The sequence below is a fragment of the Mercenaria mercenaria genome, chromosome 5, assembly GCF_021730395.1.
Source record: "Mercenaria mercenaria strain notata chromosome 5, MADL_Memer_1, whole genome shotgun sequence".
NCBI lineage: Eukaryota > Metazoa > Mollusca > Bivalvia > Venerida > Veneridae > Mercenaria > Mercenaria mercenaria.
The window spans coordinates 62,500,039-62,520,638 of record NC_069365.1 but is presented as its reverse complement, the minus strand read 5'-3'; the positions used below and the strand labels follow the sequence as shown (position 1 = coordinate 62,520,638).

General features: G+C 38.2%; 1 protein-coding gene across 1 annotated transcript in view; it reads left to right on the top strand.

Annotated features, from left to right (window-relative positions):
- The window catches only part of LOC123557404 (ragulator complex protein LAMTOR1-like), a 70,422-nt gene that overhangs the window by 42,076 nt on the left and 7,746 nt on the right, over positions 1–20,600 (top strand). Inside the window, exons 2-3 of the mRNA XM_053543759.1 lie at positions 10,774–10,844; positions 16,261–16,350. Of these exons, the coding sequence (XP_053399734.1) occupies positions 10,774–10,844; positions 16,261–16,350 (161 nt within the window). The remainder of the gene's footprint in view (positions 1–10,773; positions 10,845–16,260; positions 16,351–20,600) is intronic.

Below are 20,600 nucleotides of genomic sequence, written 5' to 3'. Positions count from 1 at the left end.
AATCACCGCATACTGCGTTGTAATCATTTTTGGTCGATCATTTTATATGCCGGCAATGAAAATTCGCCGATTACGGAGAAATAGTTGTTGCTTGACATTGACAAACTTACGATTTGATGTAAACGTGCTCAGGGGTCGCTTTGTACAAGAATTTACCATTTTTGATGGAAATTCTACAAAAACGACAGTTCCTTGTCAAACTGTACAGAAGTGTTTACATTACTGACAAAGAATTGCACTAAACAAGTGTTTGTGGCTGGAAGAGTACACATTTGGGCTCCTGTCTCACTGGTTGTTTTCACTCAAACGGAAAAAGATATGGGAAAACTCATTAGAAAACTTACCGTTGACAGTGAAAATAAAGCTAGACGGCCATATTTCTCCACCGCTTCTGCAACAAATCCTCCACCGCCGCTGCGTTGGAACCACCGCATCTGCGAAAGCTATGGCCAGTGTGTAAATACCTTTTCAACAAATACCAGTTTATTCGTGGTCTAAAACTGTGAGTTGTTGATGTATAGAGGCAAACGATTAAAATGATTGTTTCAAATCTAAATAAGTAGAACTTTGCAAAATGTCACATGACTCTTAATCAGTTATTTCTTAACATGGCAGCCACATGTAGCTTTAATTAACATATAACAAGGTAGATTGGAACTCTTCTTTGCTATACATGCCATATCTCCCGCCGGGAGACTTTTTCTCCCGTATTTTCAGTATATCTCCCGGTCTCCCGCCGGGACATGAAAACGTCCCATAAAAAAATAAATTCAGAAAAAAGTCCTCTGTCGAAAAATCATATCTCGGACCCAATGCAGACCTTTAGAAAATACTTGAAATTCAATATCGAGTAGCCCGGAAATACTCTTCAAATATAATTTTCATAGTTGTCTATAATGTGCATGCGAGATTTTAGACTGATTCAATAACATCAAAGCCACTGATCCGTAGTTTTTCAAAACAATATGTAAACCAGTCTTAAAATTACGTCAATTTACCGCCACCTGCCAAAGTGTACTTTCGTTTTCGCTGACCTCAATATTTATCGAGAAACACTCTTTTTCCCATATTTATCGAGCCATCAGAGGATGAGACAGGTCAGTGCTAACACCGAGTGTATGTTTCTCAATTTAAATACTTGCACAACATGCAAAAAATCAACAACGACTTAACAAAATTGGCGAGTTAATGTCATACTGCACAGAATTTTGGACAAACATGAATTGGGATAAGTAAATTTTATGAAATAAATTGCAATTCATACTGCCCGAATAATTGACTGCCATTCCTTTGTGATATTGTCATGTTGCAATAATTAATGGGAGAAGAATTCCCAGGTTAAATACATGTAGTTTGATCTAAATATGGACAATCCAGCAAAAGAACGACTTTCATTTTTGTTTTAACAACTTCATTTATGAAAAGAAATGACTGCCCTTAAAAGACTGTTTTGACATGATATCTTTTGAGTATTATATGCTTAAACATGTCAAAAAGATCACTCTCTCCAGATGCAGAAGCATCAACACATAAAGCAAAAACGAAGTTCCTGATTCAATCTTTCATGGAATTCTGAATTTCCTTGGAATAAGTTAAGTGCTACAAGTAATAATCATGCATTCTGTACACAACTGTTTGCTCCACTCATAAATTCAATGTAAAATCAAAGCCTTGAGATGTCTGGTGGTTGCGGGTTTTGCTAGAGTTATTTTCATTTTAAATGCCAATCTATAAATATACATGTATAAGAAACAAATACTAATGTGCCCCATAACTAAGATAAACTCTGCCTGACCTTACATGAACAGCTGGAAGTCAGTGATGTTACCTTGGGCTGGAATACCTAATCATTGACAGATCTTATATAATCTAAACAGCCAGTGTGAATGGATAGAGGATGAATAAGAACTACTTGATCATTGATAATTCATCCGCATTGTTCATGAATGGGATTACTTTGTGTAGCACATGAACAAATTCCTTTGGATGTGATTTGGAATCAAATAAAGATGCTACATGATTGTCAGAAATACACTTAACTTTGGTAGCGGGATAAACCCGCAACCAAAAACTTGATAATTTTCTCATGAAAACGGCTATTTAGCGCGTAAAAAATGAGCAAATAAAAGTCTCCCTTATTTTTACCCAAATCTCCCTTAAAAAAGCCCTGCTGAGGCAAGTCTCCCTTATTGAACGTCTAAAAAAATGTCATGTATGCTTTGCTTGTTTACGATCTTACACAGTCAGCTATCAAATAAAACCGCATGAAAATAAAAGTTCTACTATACAACACAATATATTTGAAATTTTGTCTATGCATGTAGGAATTGCCAGCCTGACACAAAATACTTATTTATAGTTCTGTGTTAAAGATTTTTTTTTTGTTATACTGACATTGGAGGTGGTCATTAATGAATGGGCCTCACTAATACTTGTATCATCGGTAACACATGTTTGAAGTTTAAAAATAAATACTTAAAAATCAGTCCATGCATGTAGAATCAGAGCCTGGACAAGACACTGCGGGCGGACGGATGGACGAAAGGAACAAAGCAACTTCTAGACTCTAAACCAAAAGACAATGATAATGAAATCAACCAGAATTACTCGACATGGCAATAAGGACCATACATAAGTATATACAAACTGTTTACTGACTGCAAGTATACACATTTTACACAAATGAAAGATGAAAGAAATCGCAAAAACACAGACAGACTAAACAGATACAAAATATACATAAAGAAGAGACACCACGGGGCATATAACATGTTTACAAGACAGTTTTTTTTCGGCGTGCCGTATTAAGCATGATTTTATGACTTCGTATGACCTTATGCCGCCTGAATAATGTACCAATTGGATTGCTTGGTAAGGTATTCTCGGTATTTTCAGCCATAATGAGAGATTTTGTAAGAGTGGCGCTGATTGGAGGAAAGGCTGAAAATGCTTCACTCTGAGTCATGTGTGACACTGAGTGAAATGACAACGCGTTCGTCATCTATAACCTCTGTAAGTGCAGCACCATCGGGTTGTATGCGTACCACTTGAACAGGTGTGCGTAACCAAATATTTCATCTGCTCATTCCCGAACATATTTTCTGTTTTGTTAAGTTTTCTTGTTGAGCTACCTGTCCAAAAGTACAAGGTTGAGTCTTCTTGTACGAATCATTCCGGACTTCCACTGCGACCGTTCGAATCTTGAAATTATACGATGCCAGTGAATACTCTTAAATAATTTTCATAGTGATCTATATGAAAATGTCAGATGTTAACTTGATAAATTCAAGTCAAAGTTCACACTGGTCACGTGTCTTCAAAAACATATGTAACCAGTTATTAGTCAATAACTGAAAGAACTTTGTTTGGACCTCATTTCTACGAGAAAATTTTTCATATTGTATCTCATCAGAGATAAATGGTCAGTGTACACCTTGTATGTTTCTAATTAAATTCTTGAAACATGTAAAATCACCGTGTCATAATGGTCATTATGTCATACTAAAATGGAAAAATACTTGGACATCTTTTAGAGCCATAAATTTTCAATGATCTTCCTGAAAATTGTCAGAATGTTCCCTTGATCATATTGGTCAAGTTCAAAATGGTCACGTGGGCAAAAATAGGTCCAGTAGGTCTAAATAATAGAAAAACTTGTGACATCCTCTAAAGAGGCTTATATTTTGTTTACAATTATTTCATGAAAAATTGTCCTTAAAGATGTTCACCTTGAATGATATCTTGAGTTTCAAGTTCGAAACGTCAGTGGTTAAAAAAACTTAGGTGCAGAGATCTAAAAATAAAAAAACTTCTGACCTTCTATGAGTCTAATTTTTGAATAGTTAATTTTCATGAATATATGTCGTCAGAATGTTCCACTCTATGAAATTCATGTCAAATTCGAAACTGGTTCATGTGGTGGGTTCTAAACTAGTCATAATGGATCTAAAAATTAGAAAAACAACTTGTGACCCCTCTAGAGGCATAATTCTCATGATCTTACATGAAAGCTTGGTCAGTATGTTACCTTGGTGAATACTATCTTACAGTTTGAATAATCTGGATCACATGCGGTCAAAAACTAGCTCGTAGTCTATAATATGAGTAGAATAACCTTGTGTACCACTATGAGCCAAATTTTTCAATGGATTCTAATCAATGAAAAATTAGTCAGAAAGTACCTTACTTGGATGGATATAAGTCACAAAAGTATCGAAAACTGGATCACTTTGGCGTTAAAAACTAGGCAAATAAATTTTATAAAATTTTAAAAAACCTTGTGACTCTCTTAGAGTGCAAAGTATTTTTCATGAGATCTTCAAGATATATCGGTCAGAAATGTTTCACACTTGATTGATATCTAGTCAGTTGAACTTGGTCAGCTGGGACACAAAAACTAGTCAGTAGTTCTGTAAAAATATTGAAAAACTTGTGACGCTCATTAGATGGCCATATTTCTCAATGGATCATTCATTGAAAATTTGAAGAAATGTTAATCAGCTCTGCATGTAATCTAGGCTGGTTCGTAACTGGGCGGACGGATGCAAAAAAAATTAGGTCAGTAGTCGAAACAATAGAAAAACCTTTTGACCACTGGCTAGAGGCCATAATAGTATTCAACGACTGACGAATTCTTTACATGAAAATGAGATGAAGAAGTTGACCTAGATGATATACTGAAGGACAACGATTAAAAGTGGTTCACATGCCTTTAACAATAACTATGATCCTTAGGCAAATAATGATAAACCTTGTGACTCTTTAAGGCCATTTTTTCAATGTCTTCATGAAAATGCAGAATTTTTTATCTGATTGAGACTAAGGTCACATGTCTCACAAACTAGTCATATGTCACAATAAATGAAATACGTCGTCATATAACTCAGTACAACTTGGGTCATTGAAGTGGGGATAGGTGAGCGATTCAGGACCATCATGGTCCTCTTGTTAAGTTTCCTTCCCTTAAGTTTTGTTTTTACGAAAAGGTTATTTGTTTTATACAGTCATTAACTCTTACCCTGCATTACAGCAACAATTTCTAACCAGTGCAAATCATTACTAACCTGCAACAACATGTCCAATACTGTTAAATTTTAGACTCTAAATTTTAAATTAATCTTTCCGGTGAAAACAGTACTGTACATAAATTATTCTGAATGATAGACAAATTTGATAATATGCTGAAGTAAGGTAAGGGTTCATGTTGCTTCCAACAATTCCAGAAATAAAGTATAGAACGTATTTCAATATTGTTTGCTTACTGTTACCATCTTTTAAGCAGCAAAGGCTTAAAGTGAGCTTTTGTGATTGTTTGGTGTCCGTCATGTGTCCCTCCACAATTTCTAAACACAGTCTTCTTCAGAACTACTGTCCTCATTTATACAAAACTTCACAGAGGCCCCTTTCAACATTGCCAAAAGATTTAAAATACAGGTTTCTGCCCATATATAACTTGTGCTTCAGTTACATCACGCCGACCATCTTTTTTAAAGATATTTCTTGTTACTTTTATACAGCTGTATTCTCGATAGCCGACAGCTGACTTCAACGACTGCTTATTTCAAATACAGTGGCCGTTTTCGACAGTCTTTTCTAACCATGCCTTTTTAACGGCTAATATACATTTTAGCTCACCTGTCACAAAGTGACAAGGTGAGCTTTTGTGATCGCGCGGTGTCCGTCGTCCGTCCGTCCGTGCGTCCGTAAACTTTTGCTTGTGACCACTCTAGTCAGTAGGTCTAAAAATAGAAAAACCTTGTGACCTCTCTAGAGGCCATATATTTCACAAGATCTTCGTGAAAATTGGTCAGAATGTTCACCTTGATGATTTCTAGGTCATGTTCGAAACTGGGTCACGTGCTGTCAAAAACTAGGTCAGTAGATCTAAAAATAGAAAAACCTTGTGACCTCTCTAGAGGCCATATATTTCACAAGATCTTCATGAAAATTGGTCAGAACATTCACCTTGATGATATCTAGGTCAAATTCGAAACTGGGTCACGTGCCATCAAAAACTAGGTCAGTAGGTCAAATAATAGAAAAACCTTGTGACCTCTCTAAAGGCCATATTTTTCATGGGATCTGTATGAAAGTTGGTCTGAATGTTCATCTTGATGATATCTAGGTCAAGTTCGAAACTGGGTCACGTGCCATCAAAAACTAGGTCAGTAGGTCTAAAAATAGAAAAACCTTGTGACCTCTCTAGAGGCCATATATTTCATGAGATCTTCATGAAAATTGGTCAAAATGTTCACCTTGATGATATCTAGGTCAAGTTTGAAAATGGGTCATGTGCCATCAAAAACTAGGTCAGTAGGTCAGATAATAGAAAAACCTTGTGACCTCTCTAGAGGCCATATTTTTCATGGGATCTGTATGAAAGTTAGTCTGAATGTTCATCTTGATGATATCTAGGTCAGGTTCGAAAGTGGGTCACGTGCGGTCAAAAACTAGGTCAGAAGGTCAAATAATAGAAAAACCTTGTGACCTCTCTAGAGGCCATATTTTTCATGGGATCTGTATGAAAGTTGGTCTGAATGTTCATCTTGATGATATCTAGGTCAAGTTCGAAAGTGGGTCACGTGCCTTCAAAAACTAGGTCAGTAGGTCAAATAATAGAAAAACCTTGCGACCTCTCTAGAGGCCATATTTTTCATGGGATCTGTATGAAAGTTGGTCTGAATGTTCATCTTGATGATATCTAGGTCAAGTTCGAAAGTGGGTCATGTGCCTTCAAAAACTAGGTCAGTAGGTCAAATAATAGAAAAACCTTGTGACCTCTCTAAAGGCCATATTTTTCAGGGGATCTGTATGAAAATTGGTCTGAGTGTTCATCTTGATGATATCTGGGTCAAGTTCGAAACAGGGTCATGTGCGGTGAAAAACTAGGTCAGTAGGTCTAAAATTATTAAAATCTATTGACCTCTCTAGAGGCCATATTTTTCAATGGATCTTCATGAAAATTGATCCGAATGTTAACCTTGATGATATCTAGTTCAGTTTCGAAACTGGGTCACGTGCGGTCAAAACTAGGCCAGTAGGTATAAAAATAGAAAAACCCTGTGACCTCTTTAGAGGCCATATATTTCATGAGATCTTCATGAAAATTAGTGAGAATGTTCACCTTGATGATATCTAGGTAAAGTTCAAAACAAGTACCTTCGAAAACTGGGTCAATAGGTCAAATAATAAAAAAACCTTGTGACCTCTCTAGAGACCATATTTTTCAATGGATCTTCATGAAAATTGGTCAGAATATTTATCTTGATAATATCTAGGTCAATTTCAAAACTGGGTCACATGAGCTCAAAAACTAGGTCACTATGTCAAATAATAGAAAAAACGACGTCATACTCAAAACTGGGTCATGCGGGAAGAGGTGAGCGATTCAGGACCATCATGGTCCTCTTGTTCAAGAATAACGTAGAACCCAGAAACTTCACACAGATGTTCCGAAAGGACACATATGTTAAACCAGATGATAAAAGTTTTCACAGGTTGTTCATAAACAAAACAATTTGCACAAAACTGGATTTTTACTCGATTTTTTCAAACTGAAGAAATTGTAAGCGAATATCTCAAAACGTAACGATCGTATTTGGCCCAGAAATTGTAAATGTAAGCCATTGTTATTCCTTGACAAAACTGTCAAGTTGATTTACAAGAATTGGCTTCATTTTAATAGAAATAAATGAAAAACTTTACCTACCGATTTACAGCTGGGTTACATTTCCAGCGGGCGTCAGGATAGCCGGTTATCCAGTGTGCTTAGCTTTGTATTCTTATTGCCGTATTTACTCAACTGAAAGTGGTAACAGATTTGCTTTGTTGTTGGATTTAACAATTTATGTTAGCCTAAATACTTACTTGAGTAAGGCAGTATACTGAAACAACATTGTTCTTTTTTAAAATCTTACTTTTTTTTACTCTTTTGGTACAGAAATAAACGCAACCTTGGTGCAAAATGTAAAGCCCCCAGGGGCGCTTAAAAACTAGTTAAGTTTCTTGTTGACGATAGTCCCCACCTGGAATGGATGGAACAACTTATATCCAGCCAAGCCAATGGCAGGCGTCATTTGCATCTCCAGCATCCAGTCAAGACCGATACTGTTGGAAACAGTACCAAAGTTAATCACCCAGCACTGAACACTAGTTAGGAATCAAACTTTGATCGCTGGCGTTGTAATCCAGAATGCTAACCAGTGCGCCCCTAACTCCCTGATCAAACTGGGGATACGGAATGTCAATAACGTAAAATGGTCTTGTCCTTGTGTCTGATCCTGGGGATCCACACACTGATGACCAATATTTTAAACAGACATTGCAACCAAAGTTTTACAGATGATCATTACTGGGTATATATTTATATAGATGTACCCTAGAAAGAACTTTTGCTGTGCTTTAACATGTCAAATGGTGTTCACTCAACAATTTCACTCTATAAACAGATTGTCTCCCTTGTGTAAAGTGGGTTCTACATATGGCCATCAGACTTCATAACATGTTTATCTGTGGTTATAGTGTGTTTTATTTGACCTGGCGGGTCAGAGTTAATCTCTGGCTTATGCAAATAATGGTAATCTCAAAAAACGAGCAAAATAGGTGGTTACAATGTAAGGTAGATAGCCAGTGAATAAGAAATCAGGTCGCCAAATATACTGTATAACTTGCACAATAATGCAGTGGACCCCACTCCGCCAGGTCAATTAAAATGGATTATAGTATATAAACCCTGTTGTGTCTATATATTAGGTCACAGTCACAGAATAATTAAGACTGAAATTTACACACTGAGTTAGTGAGTTATCCTGGACAGGCTATCATGGAGGTGGTGACGGGGGCATATATACACAGTTAGTGAGTTATCCTTGACAGGCAATCATGGAGGTGGCGATGGGGGCATACACACCCAGTTAGTGAGTTATCCTGGACAGGCTATCATGGAGGTAGGGATGGGGGCATACACACTCAGTTAGTGAGTTATCCAGGACAGGCTATTATGGAGGTGGTGATGGGGGCATACACACCCAGTTAGTGAGTTATCCTGGACAGGCTATCATGGAGGTGGCGATGGGGGCATATACACCCAGTTAGTAGTTATCCTGGCAGCTATCAGGGCGTGGGCATTACACCAGTTAGTGTTACCTGGACGACTATCATGGAGGTGGCGATGGGGGCATATACACCCAGTTAGTGAGTTATCCTGGACAGGCTATCATGGAGGTAGGGATGGGAGCATACATACCCAGTTAGTGAGTTACCCTAGACAGACTACCATGGAGGTGGGGATGGGTGCATATACACCCAGTTAGTGAGTTATCTTGGACAGGCTATCATGGAGGTGGGGAGGAGGCATACATACCAGTTAGTGAGTTTCTGGACAGACTATCTGGAGGTGGGATGGGCATACACACCAGTTAGTGAGTTATCCTGGACAGGCTATCATGGAGGTGGGATGGGGCATACATACCCATTAGTGAGTTATCCTGGCTATCAGGAGTGGCGATGGGGGCATACACACCCAGTTAGTGAGTTATCCTGGACAGGCTATCATGGAGGTGGGGATGGGGGCATACATACCCAGTTAGTGAGTTATCCTGGCTATCATGGAGGTGGCGATGGGGGCATATACACCCAGTTAGTGAGTTATCCTGGACAGGCTATCATGGAGGTGGGGATGGGGGCATATATATTTACAAACAGGTCTTGATTCATTTTAGTGACCAGACTTTTGAATTGTCAAGCGGTGCTGGCCTCTAACAGCTCTTGTTTTCAAAGCAACCAGGTGAATCAAAATAATGGTATTGAACTCCCATATTAGAACAGATTTGTTAAAACTCCTTAAACCTGATCAAACAGATAGTGGCAGCTTCTCCTCATCTGAAAGTGAATTTAATACTTTGTGTACTACAGTTTCATGAGGTATTATATCTTTCCATATGTGAGGTGGGGATATTATGTCTTGTGTGTGTCAGTCCTGTCTGTCTATCCATCTGTTACAAACATTTGTCTGGATTACTCCTCTGATATCTCCTAGGGATTCAATTAAACTTTGTGGGAAGATGTAGTTTTATATATTTTCAGCATTTCCATGTTAAATCATCTATGGAGTTACATTGCCTCTTAAATGTCAGTTTTTGCAAGCATTTGCATTTATATATATATATATATATATCCCGTAGCTCGGAGTAAGCATACCTTAGCCTGCTGGAAGTGATTCTGCTTTGCGACCATCAGACCAAGATCAGCCTGCAATCGGGAGTCGATCTGGTTGCACTGTTCGTGTTCAATCATAAATTTTCAGTAAACACTATCAATGTAAGTATGCCCAAATGTGGAATGAGACTTTCATTATAGAAATTCGCAGGTAAGTAAATTATACAATGATTCTGTGTCGCAATTCCATTGTTTGAGTTAATGTCAAGGTCACAGTTCTTGAGGCTGAAAATGGCTTTTGCTCCATAACTGAATAAGAATAACCATGGACCTACAGCTGTCACATTTTATAGTATGATTATAAGGGTCATTAGTTAACTACTGTGGTAGGTGTCTTTTGGTCACAGTCTTGGAAAGGAATTCACATAAGCTATCAGCTTGTTTTCCAATCCATGTATTTGACCTGTAAAAATTTGTTTTACATGTTATGTGTATGTTGTTTCAAAATAAATATTGTTTAAACTAAGGTCACAGTGAACTCGAGAGTGAAAGTCATTTCAGAACATTTATAATATGTGTAATGAAATAATTTTACAGATACATTCTACACTTTTGCAGGAAGATGATCCAACAGAACATGATCCTCTGATTACACCAGTCAATGGACAGCCTGCCACACAACAGTTTCGGTATTAATCAACTTCCTTCTCAGTTTTTGAAAGAAAAAAACTTAAAGCATTAATTTAAAAGAAAATTTGCTTTGAGAAGATAAATTTAACCTTTACCATGCTAAATTTCTATAATGAACTTGTCCATCTTACCAAAAAGATACTGACTGAAAAGCGAACAGTGCAGATCATGATCAGACTGCACGGATGTGTAGGCTTATCATGATCTACACTGGGCGCAAAGGCAAAACCAGTCGTGTCCAGCATGGTAAGGGTTAAGAGCTTTTAGCTGATTGGAATCATCCTTGTGTCTGCTAGTCTTACTTTAGAAAACCAGTACTGCTGTCATATAATCTGTGGACTGAGATATTGATTCAGGATCCCTAGTATAGATGGGTTAATGGTCCATGTCTCATCATGCCCAGTAGGTTATGACCTATAGAGTGAGTGACAGATACAGTATCCCCTAGTATATTGGGATTAACTATAAACTCGCTATACCTGTACTCAAACGCAAAAGAAAGTGTGCAGTTTCTTTTTCTGATAATTATAGTTATATCGGTTATAAATGTTTCATATGTGTATCATGTGAAACAGGCCTGTCATTGTGTTGAGCAATGGCTACATCGGTCAGTATTTGGTTAAATGTTACGTAAAGTCCCTATACAAGCTATACAAGGTGTTGCATGATTTGCCCGTGCAGTGTCTGGACAAATGTGAAATTGGTCAAATAATCTCTCATTACTTCTTACAACTTGTATGAGTAAGAAATGAATATTTTCAAAACTCACAATGCCCAGACTCTCTCAGCGTCAACATATTGACTGTAATGTTCTTATTATATATGAACATTTCAGACCCTTAAAGGGATTTGTTTTCTAAATGACTGACCCAAGACAGGATTGTTTAACACTACGTTTATTCACTACAGCTGATACAAGATAACTGATTTACAGTATAATACAAGCATGTATACATTCTTAGAACAGCACGGTGTATACGTATATCAGATCCCTCTCTGTGGAAAATGAGAAAACGGATCCCTTTCTGTTCGCGCACAGGACACTCGTGGTAAACAATGAACTCCAACGTCAGTGAGCTCGGAAAATCGAAAGTTTCGTCGTAAACACATTTTTATACGCCCGTTTGAAAAACGGGACCTATTATGGGAACACCCCTGGCGGGCGGATGGGCGGGCGGGCGGCGTCCACAGACTTTGTCTGGAGCATATCTTCTACATGCATGGAGGGATTTTGATGAAACTTGGCACAGTTGTTTACCATCATGAGACGGAGTGTCATGTGCAAGAACCAGGTCCCTAGGTCTAAGGTCAAGGTCACACTTAGAGGTCAAAGGTCAAATTCAAGAATGATTTTGTCCGGAGCATATCTTCTTCATGCATGGAGGGATTTTGATGAAAGTCAGCACAATTGTTCATCATCATGAGACAGAGTGTCATGCGCAAGAACCAGGTCCCTAGGTCTAAGGTCAAGGTCACACTTAGAGGTCAAAGGATACAAGAATGAAAACTTTGTCCGGAGCATTTCTTCTTCATGCGTAGAGGGATTTTGATATAACTTGACACAAATGTTCACCACCATGAGGCGGAGTGTCATGCGTGAGAACCAGGTCCCTAGGTCTAAGGTCAAGGTCACACTTAAATGTCAAAGGATACAAGAATGAAAACCTTGTCCGGAGCATTTCTTCTTCAGGCATAGAGGGATTTTGATATAACTTGGCACAAATGTTCACCACTACGAGACGGAGTGTCATATGCAAAAACCAGGTCCCTAGGTCTAAAGTCAAGGTCACAGAGGCCAAAGGTCAGATACAAGAATGATTTGTCGAAGCATTTCTTCCTAATGCATGGAGGGATTTTGATGTAACTTGGCACAATTATACACCATCATGAGACGAAGTGTCATGCGCAGTTCCCTTCTTTAGAATTACTTCCCTTTGTTGTTACTATAAATAGCTTATATTGTAACTTTTTCATTACTAGTCATAGGGAAAAATCGAGACTACTTTTCTGTAGTACAACATGCATGCTACATGCAATTTTGAGGTGTATTTTTTCACCAATCTCAACCTGGTAAAGATTTTTGTGTGGTTTTTTTTTTTTTTTTTTTTTTTTTTTTTTTTTTTTTTTTTTAAGATTAACTTCCCGTAGTTGTTACTATAAATAACTTATATTGTAACTTTTTTATAATTGACTGTAGGGAAAAGCCAAGACCACTTTTCTGTGGTACAACATAGATTTTACTTTCTAATTTTTGGTGTATTTTAAGGTATCTCTACCTGGTAAGGAGTTTTTTGTGGACTTAGAAAAACAAAAGACTTACAATGATTACTAAACAACCACAAAATTAAAATTCCATTTGCAAATACAGGTGCTAGAGTAAAGAAATTTGCTGTGACAGGCGTATATTGTGACATTCTGGCACTCTTGTTGTGCATAAAAAACATATGAACCACGGAATGACGTAGCTATATACCATTGCTTTTTTATCGTTACATTTATTTTATCAGTTGACACATTTAGTATAAATGAAGATGGAATGTAGCCAGAGGTACTGGCTTGGATGAACATCGTGCGATGTTTATGAAACTTAAATATGACTTTCCTTGAATATAGCAAGTATCTAATACCTTAGATGTGAAGCTGTTGATCCCATCTTATTTGTAAATACACAATCGGCTCAGTTTTGCCTCACAGGATCCCTCTTGACTCTCTGCACACGGCAAAGGAACCCTCTTGGACACAGTTAAATTTCTATCGCCACTGGTGCCCTCTCAATTTAACTTCAGTGTTAGAGTTATGAGATGGTGTTCGTATTTAAAAGCACCACAATAATTATAGGTTATTAGCTATGCACAAGTTTTGCAGCGGAAATAGATTGCATGACTTGAGGAGCGTAATATTCTTCCGCTAAAGAACGAGTGCATATTTACCGATGCAAAGATGATAACCTTTTTACTACATATGCATACAGTGTAATGTAATTACTATAAATTTGTTCAATAGTCTGAGTAAGATTGACAATACTGAACTGAAAAAAAAATTAATGCCACGACACACATTCAGTTACGTCACGCATCCGATATGAAAGTCAGGCGTCAGTGTATGGAAAAATATCAATGTTTCCGGTACAGATTTGTGTGCCCGGGCAGACGGGGGATTGTTATAGTACAGATGTGTCACTGAACGCCCCCTTTTCAGACTAGCTATGCATGAATGGCCCCTCTTTGTATCAAATCAAATTATACAAATTCACGTTTAAAAGTTACTTGAGTATAGGTAGATGATAATAAAATTTAAGTATGCATGTTATGTGAAATTGCTGATTTATTTTCAATTTAAAAGCATATTAACGGAAGAAAAGATGTTGTTTTGAATAAGAATACTATCTCAAAATTCTAAGATTGAAGTTAAGGGTGCCGGTTCTGATAGAAAATTTTGTCGAAGAGGGTTCCTGTGCCAGATGTAGAGAGTAGAGAGGGATCCTGTGAGGCAAAATTGCACCGACTGAGAGGGATCCCGTGCATTAACGAAATCGAAAGTAGGGCGTTTTTAAGTAAACATGATGAAAATATCCGCATAAAGTGTATTTACAAGTAAGATGGGATCAACGACTTCACATCTAAGGTACTATATATTTGCTATATTCAAGAAAAGTTGTATTTAAGTTTCATAAACATCGCACGATGTTCATCCAAGCCAGTACCCTCCGTTTACATTCCATCTTCGTTTGGACTTGTGTCAACTGATAGAACAAATGTAACGATTAAAAAGCAATGGTATATAGCTACGTCATTCCGTTGTTCATATGTTTTTTGTGCACAAAAATGTGTTTAGGACGAAAATTTTGATTTTCCGAGCTCACTGATGTTGAAGTTCATTGTTTACCACAAAGAGTGTCCTGTGCGCGAACAGAAAGGGATCCGTTTTCTCATTTTCCACAGAGAGGGATCTGATATGCATATACACCGTGTACAGGCACACTATACACTAGTGCGGTGCAGGAGGGAGGAGTTACATTTCATGAATGAGTGACCATTACACATATTGAAGCTTCAATGATGCTTAGTGGAAGTGACTCTGTCGATAATGTTTCACGGGCATTTAATTGCCACAGAAATACAGCAAGTAAACTTTGTGCCAGGTTCCAGCAAATAGAAACAGTTACCAATCGTCCTAGAACCGGCAGGCCTTTTGTAACTAACGTCAGATTAGACCGTCATTTTGAACTGACGCACACCAGGCGTCGTTTCCAAAGTGCTACAACAAGGCAGTAGAGAATTAGCAGGGACGCCGTTCTGAAGCATCTGTGTAATTGTGTTCAGCCTATTAGACCATCTCCGTTGGCAAAGTCGTCAGTGGGATAGAATTGTCTTTTCTGATGTATCAAGGTTTAACCCGAGTCATCATGATGGGAGGGTGAGGGTATTTAAGAGGAGAGGGAAGCGATTTGCTGACGCCTGTGTTGTAGAGAGAAAGAGGTTTGGCAGGGGCAGTGTTATGGTTTAGAGCGTGATCATGGGAAACAAGAAAACTGATCTGGGCAATGTTAGTGGCAATCTTAATGCAGCCAAGTACATTAACCAGGTGTCAAGACCAGTAGCTGTTCCATTCATTAATCAGCATGCCCCTGCCACATTGATGCACAACAGTGCAAGTCTGCATACGGCATGGCTAACGCAGTAATACCTAAATGCAAATGGCGTTAACGTCTTGCCTTGGCCTGCTGTTTCTCCTGACCTCAACCCAATCAAGCATATTTAGGATCTTTTTGGTCCTGGAGTTGGGTCAAGACATGTCGTCAACAATTTGCAGGAGCTACAATGCTCTGCAGATCGGATGGAACAACATTTCTGCACACGTTGTACAACATTACGACAATTCCATGAGATGCCGTATTGTACAGGTTATCCGACAAACTGGTAGCCATACCCTGTATTAATCAAATATTCACAACAAAACCATTGAGAGAGCTGCAAAACGTGATTATACTCGCAATAACATCAATATCACAGTTTGCGTATTTTTCATTTTGACCATTGACACATGTTATTGAATTCTGTACATCTATAGAAACCGCTATTTTAAAAAAGATTACTTGGGTATATGCTAAACAGTGGTACCAAACATCATATAATTTCTATACTGGATATCCGGCAAATTAAGAAAAATCTCCATGCACACTTTCTTTGCGTTTGAGTATATTTTGATAGTTCTTCAACAGTTTGACTACATGAAAATGTAAGTAAATGGGAAAATGGGTGTAATAAATTCCCTATCACTGTATACTGTTAGAGGGAGCAATCAAACTGTCTGTTTGGAGGTTGATGGTTCTGCCTACAAATCTTTCTCTGTCAGAAGTAATTAACAGGTCTGTAATCATAGATAATCTCAATGTTATATAAATACATACTTCAGAGAGTCACAGACAATTCCTCAAGCACCAGAACAACATCCTGAAGGTGATGAGAGGTCAGCATTGTCAAGGATTTTACACAAGACTGCAAGGTGTGTAACAAGGCATGTGTAAGCTTGTAAGGTATTAAACTGCAGTGAGTTTGTAAGGTATTGAACTGCAGCGATAAATATACTAGATACAGCAGTGATAATTATGTCTCTCCCCTCCCCCACTGTGGGAGACTTATTTTTCCGTCCATCCATCTGGCAGTGTGTCTATGACACTTCATTTCTGATCAATAACTGGAGAACCATTTTACCTAGAACCTTAAAACTTCATAAGGTGGCAGGGCGTATGAAGCAGACGACCCTCTATTGTTTTTGGGGTCACTCCATGAAAGGTCAAGGTCATAGGGGCCTGAACATGGAAAACCATTTCCAATAACTTGAGAACCACTTGACCCAGGATGATTGGACATGCAGAGTAGATGACCCCTATTGATTTAGGTTTCACTCTGTTTAAGGTCAAGGTCACAGGGGCCTGAACATGGAAAACCATTTCCGATCAATAACTTGAGAACCACTTGACCCAGAATATTGAAATTTAGTGGGATGATTGGACCTGAAGAGTAGATGACCACTATTGATTTTGGGGGTCACTCTATTAAAGGTCAAGGTCACAGGGGCCAGAACATGGAAGTCAATTTCATATCAGTAATTTGAGAACAGTTTGACCTAGAACCTTCGAACTTATAGAGTTATAGGACTTACAGAGTTGATGACCCCTATTGTTTTTGGGGTCACTCTATCAAAGGTCACAGGGGCCATCAGCCATCAAGCCTCATTTCCGATCATTAACTGGAAAATCATTTGACCTAGAAACTTCATAGGATAATAGGACTTACAGAGTAGATGACCCCTCTTACTTTTGGGGCTACTAGATTAAAGGTCAAAACCAACTTGAGAACCACTTGACCCAAAATGTTGAAACTTCATAGGATGATGGGACATAATCGAGTAGATGACCCCTATTGATTTTTTCGTCACTTTGTGAAAGGTCAAGGTCACGGAGACCAGAACATGGAAAACTGTTTCCAATCAATAACTTGAGAACCATTTGTCCCAGAACCTTCACACTTATTAGGCTGATAGCACTTACAGACTAGATGACCCTTATTGTTTTAGGGTCACTTAACTTTTTGCATGAAGGCACTTTACTCGCGAACCACTGCACCCAGGACCTTCAAACTTCACGTGCTGATAGTAATCGAGTACACGACCCCTACTGACTGGGGTCACCAGGTCAAAGGTCAAGGTCACAGGGGCCAGCGTTAACTTTTTGCATGAAGACACTTTACTTGCTAACCACTGCACCCAGGACCTTCAAACTTCACTTGCTGATAGTACTTATTGAGTACACGACCCCTACTGACTTTGGGGTCACCAGGTCAAAGGTCAAGGTCACAGGGGCTAACGTTAACTTTTTGCATGAAGGTATTTTACTCGCGAACCACTGCACCCAGGACCTTCAAACTTCACATGCTGATAGTACTCATTGAGTACACGAGCCCTAGTAACTTTGGGGTCACCAGGTCAAAGGTCAAGGTCACAGGGGCCAACGTTAACTTTTTGCATGAAGGCACTTTATTCGCGAACCATTGCACCCAGGACCTTCAAAGTTCACATGCTGATAGTACTTATTGAGTACACGACCCCTACTGACTTTAGGGTCACCAGGTCAAAGGTCAAGGTCACAGGGGCCAACGTTAACTTTTTGCATGAAGGCACTTTATTCACGAACCACTGCACCCAGGACCTTCAAACTTCACATGCTAATAGTACTTATTGAGTACACGACCCCTATTGACTTTGGGGTCAACACATCAAAGGTCAAGGTCACCAGGTCAAAGATCAATGCGCTGTGGGGGCATTTGTCACTATTAGTGACAGCTCTTGTTAATGATTAGTATACCCCACCCACTTTTGACAGTATTTACTCTTGCAAACAATAAATGATGCTACAAACAGATATATATTTATATAAAGTAATGTTTCAAATGTAATATTGCTTATTTTTGTCCATTTATAAACACAAATAGTGAAGATTTGATATTTGTATTATTTGAAAATAACATTTTTTAGCTCACCTGTCACATAGTGACAAGGTGAGCTTTTGTGATCACCCGTCGTCCGTGTGTACATCAACAATTTCGTGTCTGCACGATAGTGGTTTCGTTTATGATTTTATTTTTACCAAACTTGCACACAACTTGTATTACCATAAGATCTCGGTTCCTTTCTTGAACTGGCCAGATCCCATTATGGGTTTCAGAGTTATGGCCCCTGAAAGGGCCAGAATTAGCTATTTTGACTTTGTCTGCACAATAGCAGCTTTATTTATGATTTGATTTTTACCAAACTGGCACACAACTTGTATCACCATAAGATCTTGGTTCCTTTCTTGAACTGGCCAGATTCCATTATGGGTTCCAGAGTTATGGCCCCTGAAAGGGCCAGAATTAGATATTTTGAACTTGTCTGCACAATAGCAGCTTCATTTATGATTTTATTTTAACCAAACTTGCACACAACTTGTATCACCATAAGATCTTGGTTCCTTTCTTGAACTGGCGAGATTCCTTTTTGGGTTCTAGAGTTATGGCCCCTGAAAGGGCCAAAATTAGCTATTTTGACCTTGTCTGCACAATAGCAGCTTCATTTATGATTTGAATTTAATCAAACTTGCACAAAACTTGTGTCACCATAAGATCTCGGTTCCTTTCTTGAACCGGCTAGATCCCATAATGGGTTCCAGAGTTACGGCCCCTGAAAGGGCCAAAATTAGCCATTTTGACCTTGTCTGCACAATAGCAGCTTCATTTATGATTTGATTTTAACCAAACTTGCACATAACTTGTATCACCACAAGGTCTTGGTTCCTTTCTTGAACTGGCCAAATTCCATCATGGGTTCCAGAGTTATCCCTTCACACACAGAACAGAAGCCAAAGTAACCTCTTTTACATAACACTGATAAGTGATAATCAATAATCAATAATCGGTATATGGCTGATAAGCGTGACTGTCTTATCTGAACAGAGGTGTTGGCATTATTTTGTGATTACACACACTTATATTAAAAATGTCATTATTTTAATATTTTCTGTAGTTTGACATTATTTTTGTCAATATAAAGTTTATAGCAATTTAAATTCTCTTTCCGATGATACAAAATGTATTGTAGTTTCTCTTCGAGTTTCGAAGATATAAAGTGTTAAAAGTAAGGGAAATATATTTTTAGGCATAAAATTCTGTTTTGGATTACTTTCACATTGAAATTCATATACAATTTCATTTTGATGTTTGAAAGTTTGATTTATAGTTAACAGACTCATCTTCCGAATCCGAATCGGTAAGTATTTATATAAAAAAAACAACCATCAAACTGAATAACACTACATGAATAACGGATCGTAAAATTTCTGAAAGTGCAAAAAGATCGCTGACATCGAGACTCGTAACCGACTTCAGTATTCTTGTGCTAAAAATTAAAATATTTTTAGATAATATTACGTAATACATCGGTACATCACGGGTGACTTCCGCTGCAATTAACTCTTGGGGTGTCATAAAACATTTGGAAGCCGCGGTCCTTCTGTTTTGATTAACACTTCCCATTATGTAAGGCCATAAATTCCAAACCATCGTATACACAAATTGTTGTTTAGGGGAAATCCGCATATATCACGCATGACCTTCATCACGTAACACATTTAAAAATACTTAGATGTTAAATGGTTGTTATTTTTAGAACGAGGAAAGCCCTGCGAACCGGCCAGTTGCAAGTAGATTTCTCAGTAATTTTCCATGACGTAGCTTCGTGCACATGTAGGAAAAAACCCTGGTGTCTATTTTTGCAAAGTACTCGATAAATTTAAATAGTAACCACATGATCTTGTACGTAAATAATGATGATGAAATCCCATATTTGTACCCCCCGACAACAAAGTTGTAAGGGGGGGTATACTGGTTTCAGGTTGTCTGTCTGTCCGTCTGTCCATAGGCGCAATCTTGTGCGCACCATCTCTCCTTATCCCCTTGACAGAATTTAATGAAACTTCACACAAGTGATCAGTACCAACAGTAGTTGTGCATGGGGCATGTTAGGTTCTTTTAGGAAAAAAATTTGCAGAGTTATGGGACTTTGTTTTTTTGTTACTATACTATATACATAGACACAATCTTGTGCGCACCATCTCTCCTCATCCCCTTGACACAATTTAATGAAACTTCACACAAGTGATCAGTACCAACAGTAGTTGTGCATGGGGCATGTTAGGTTCTTTTAGAAAAAAAAATTGC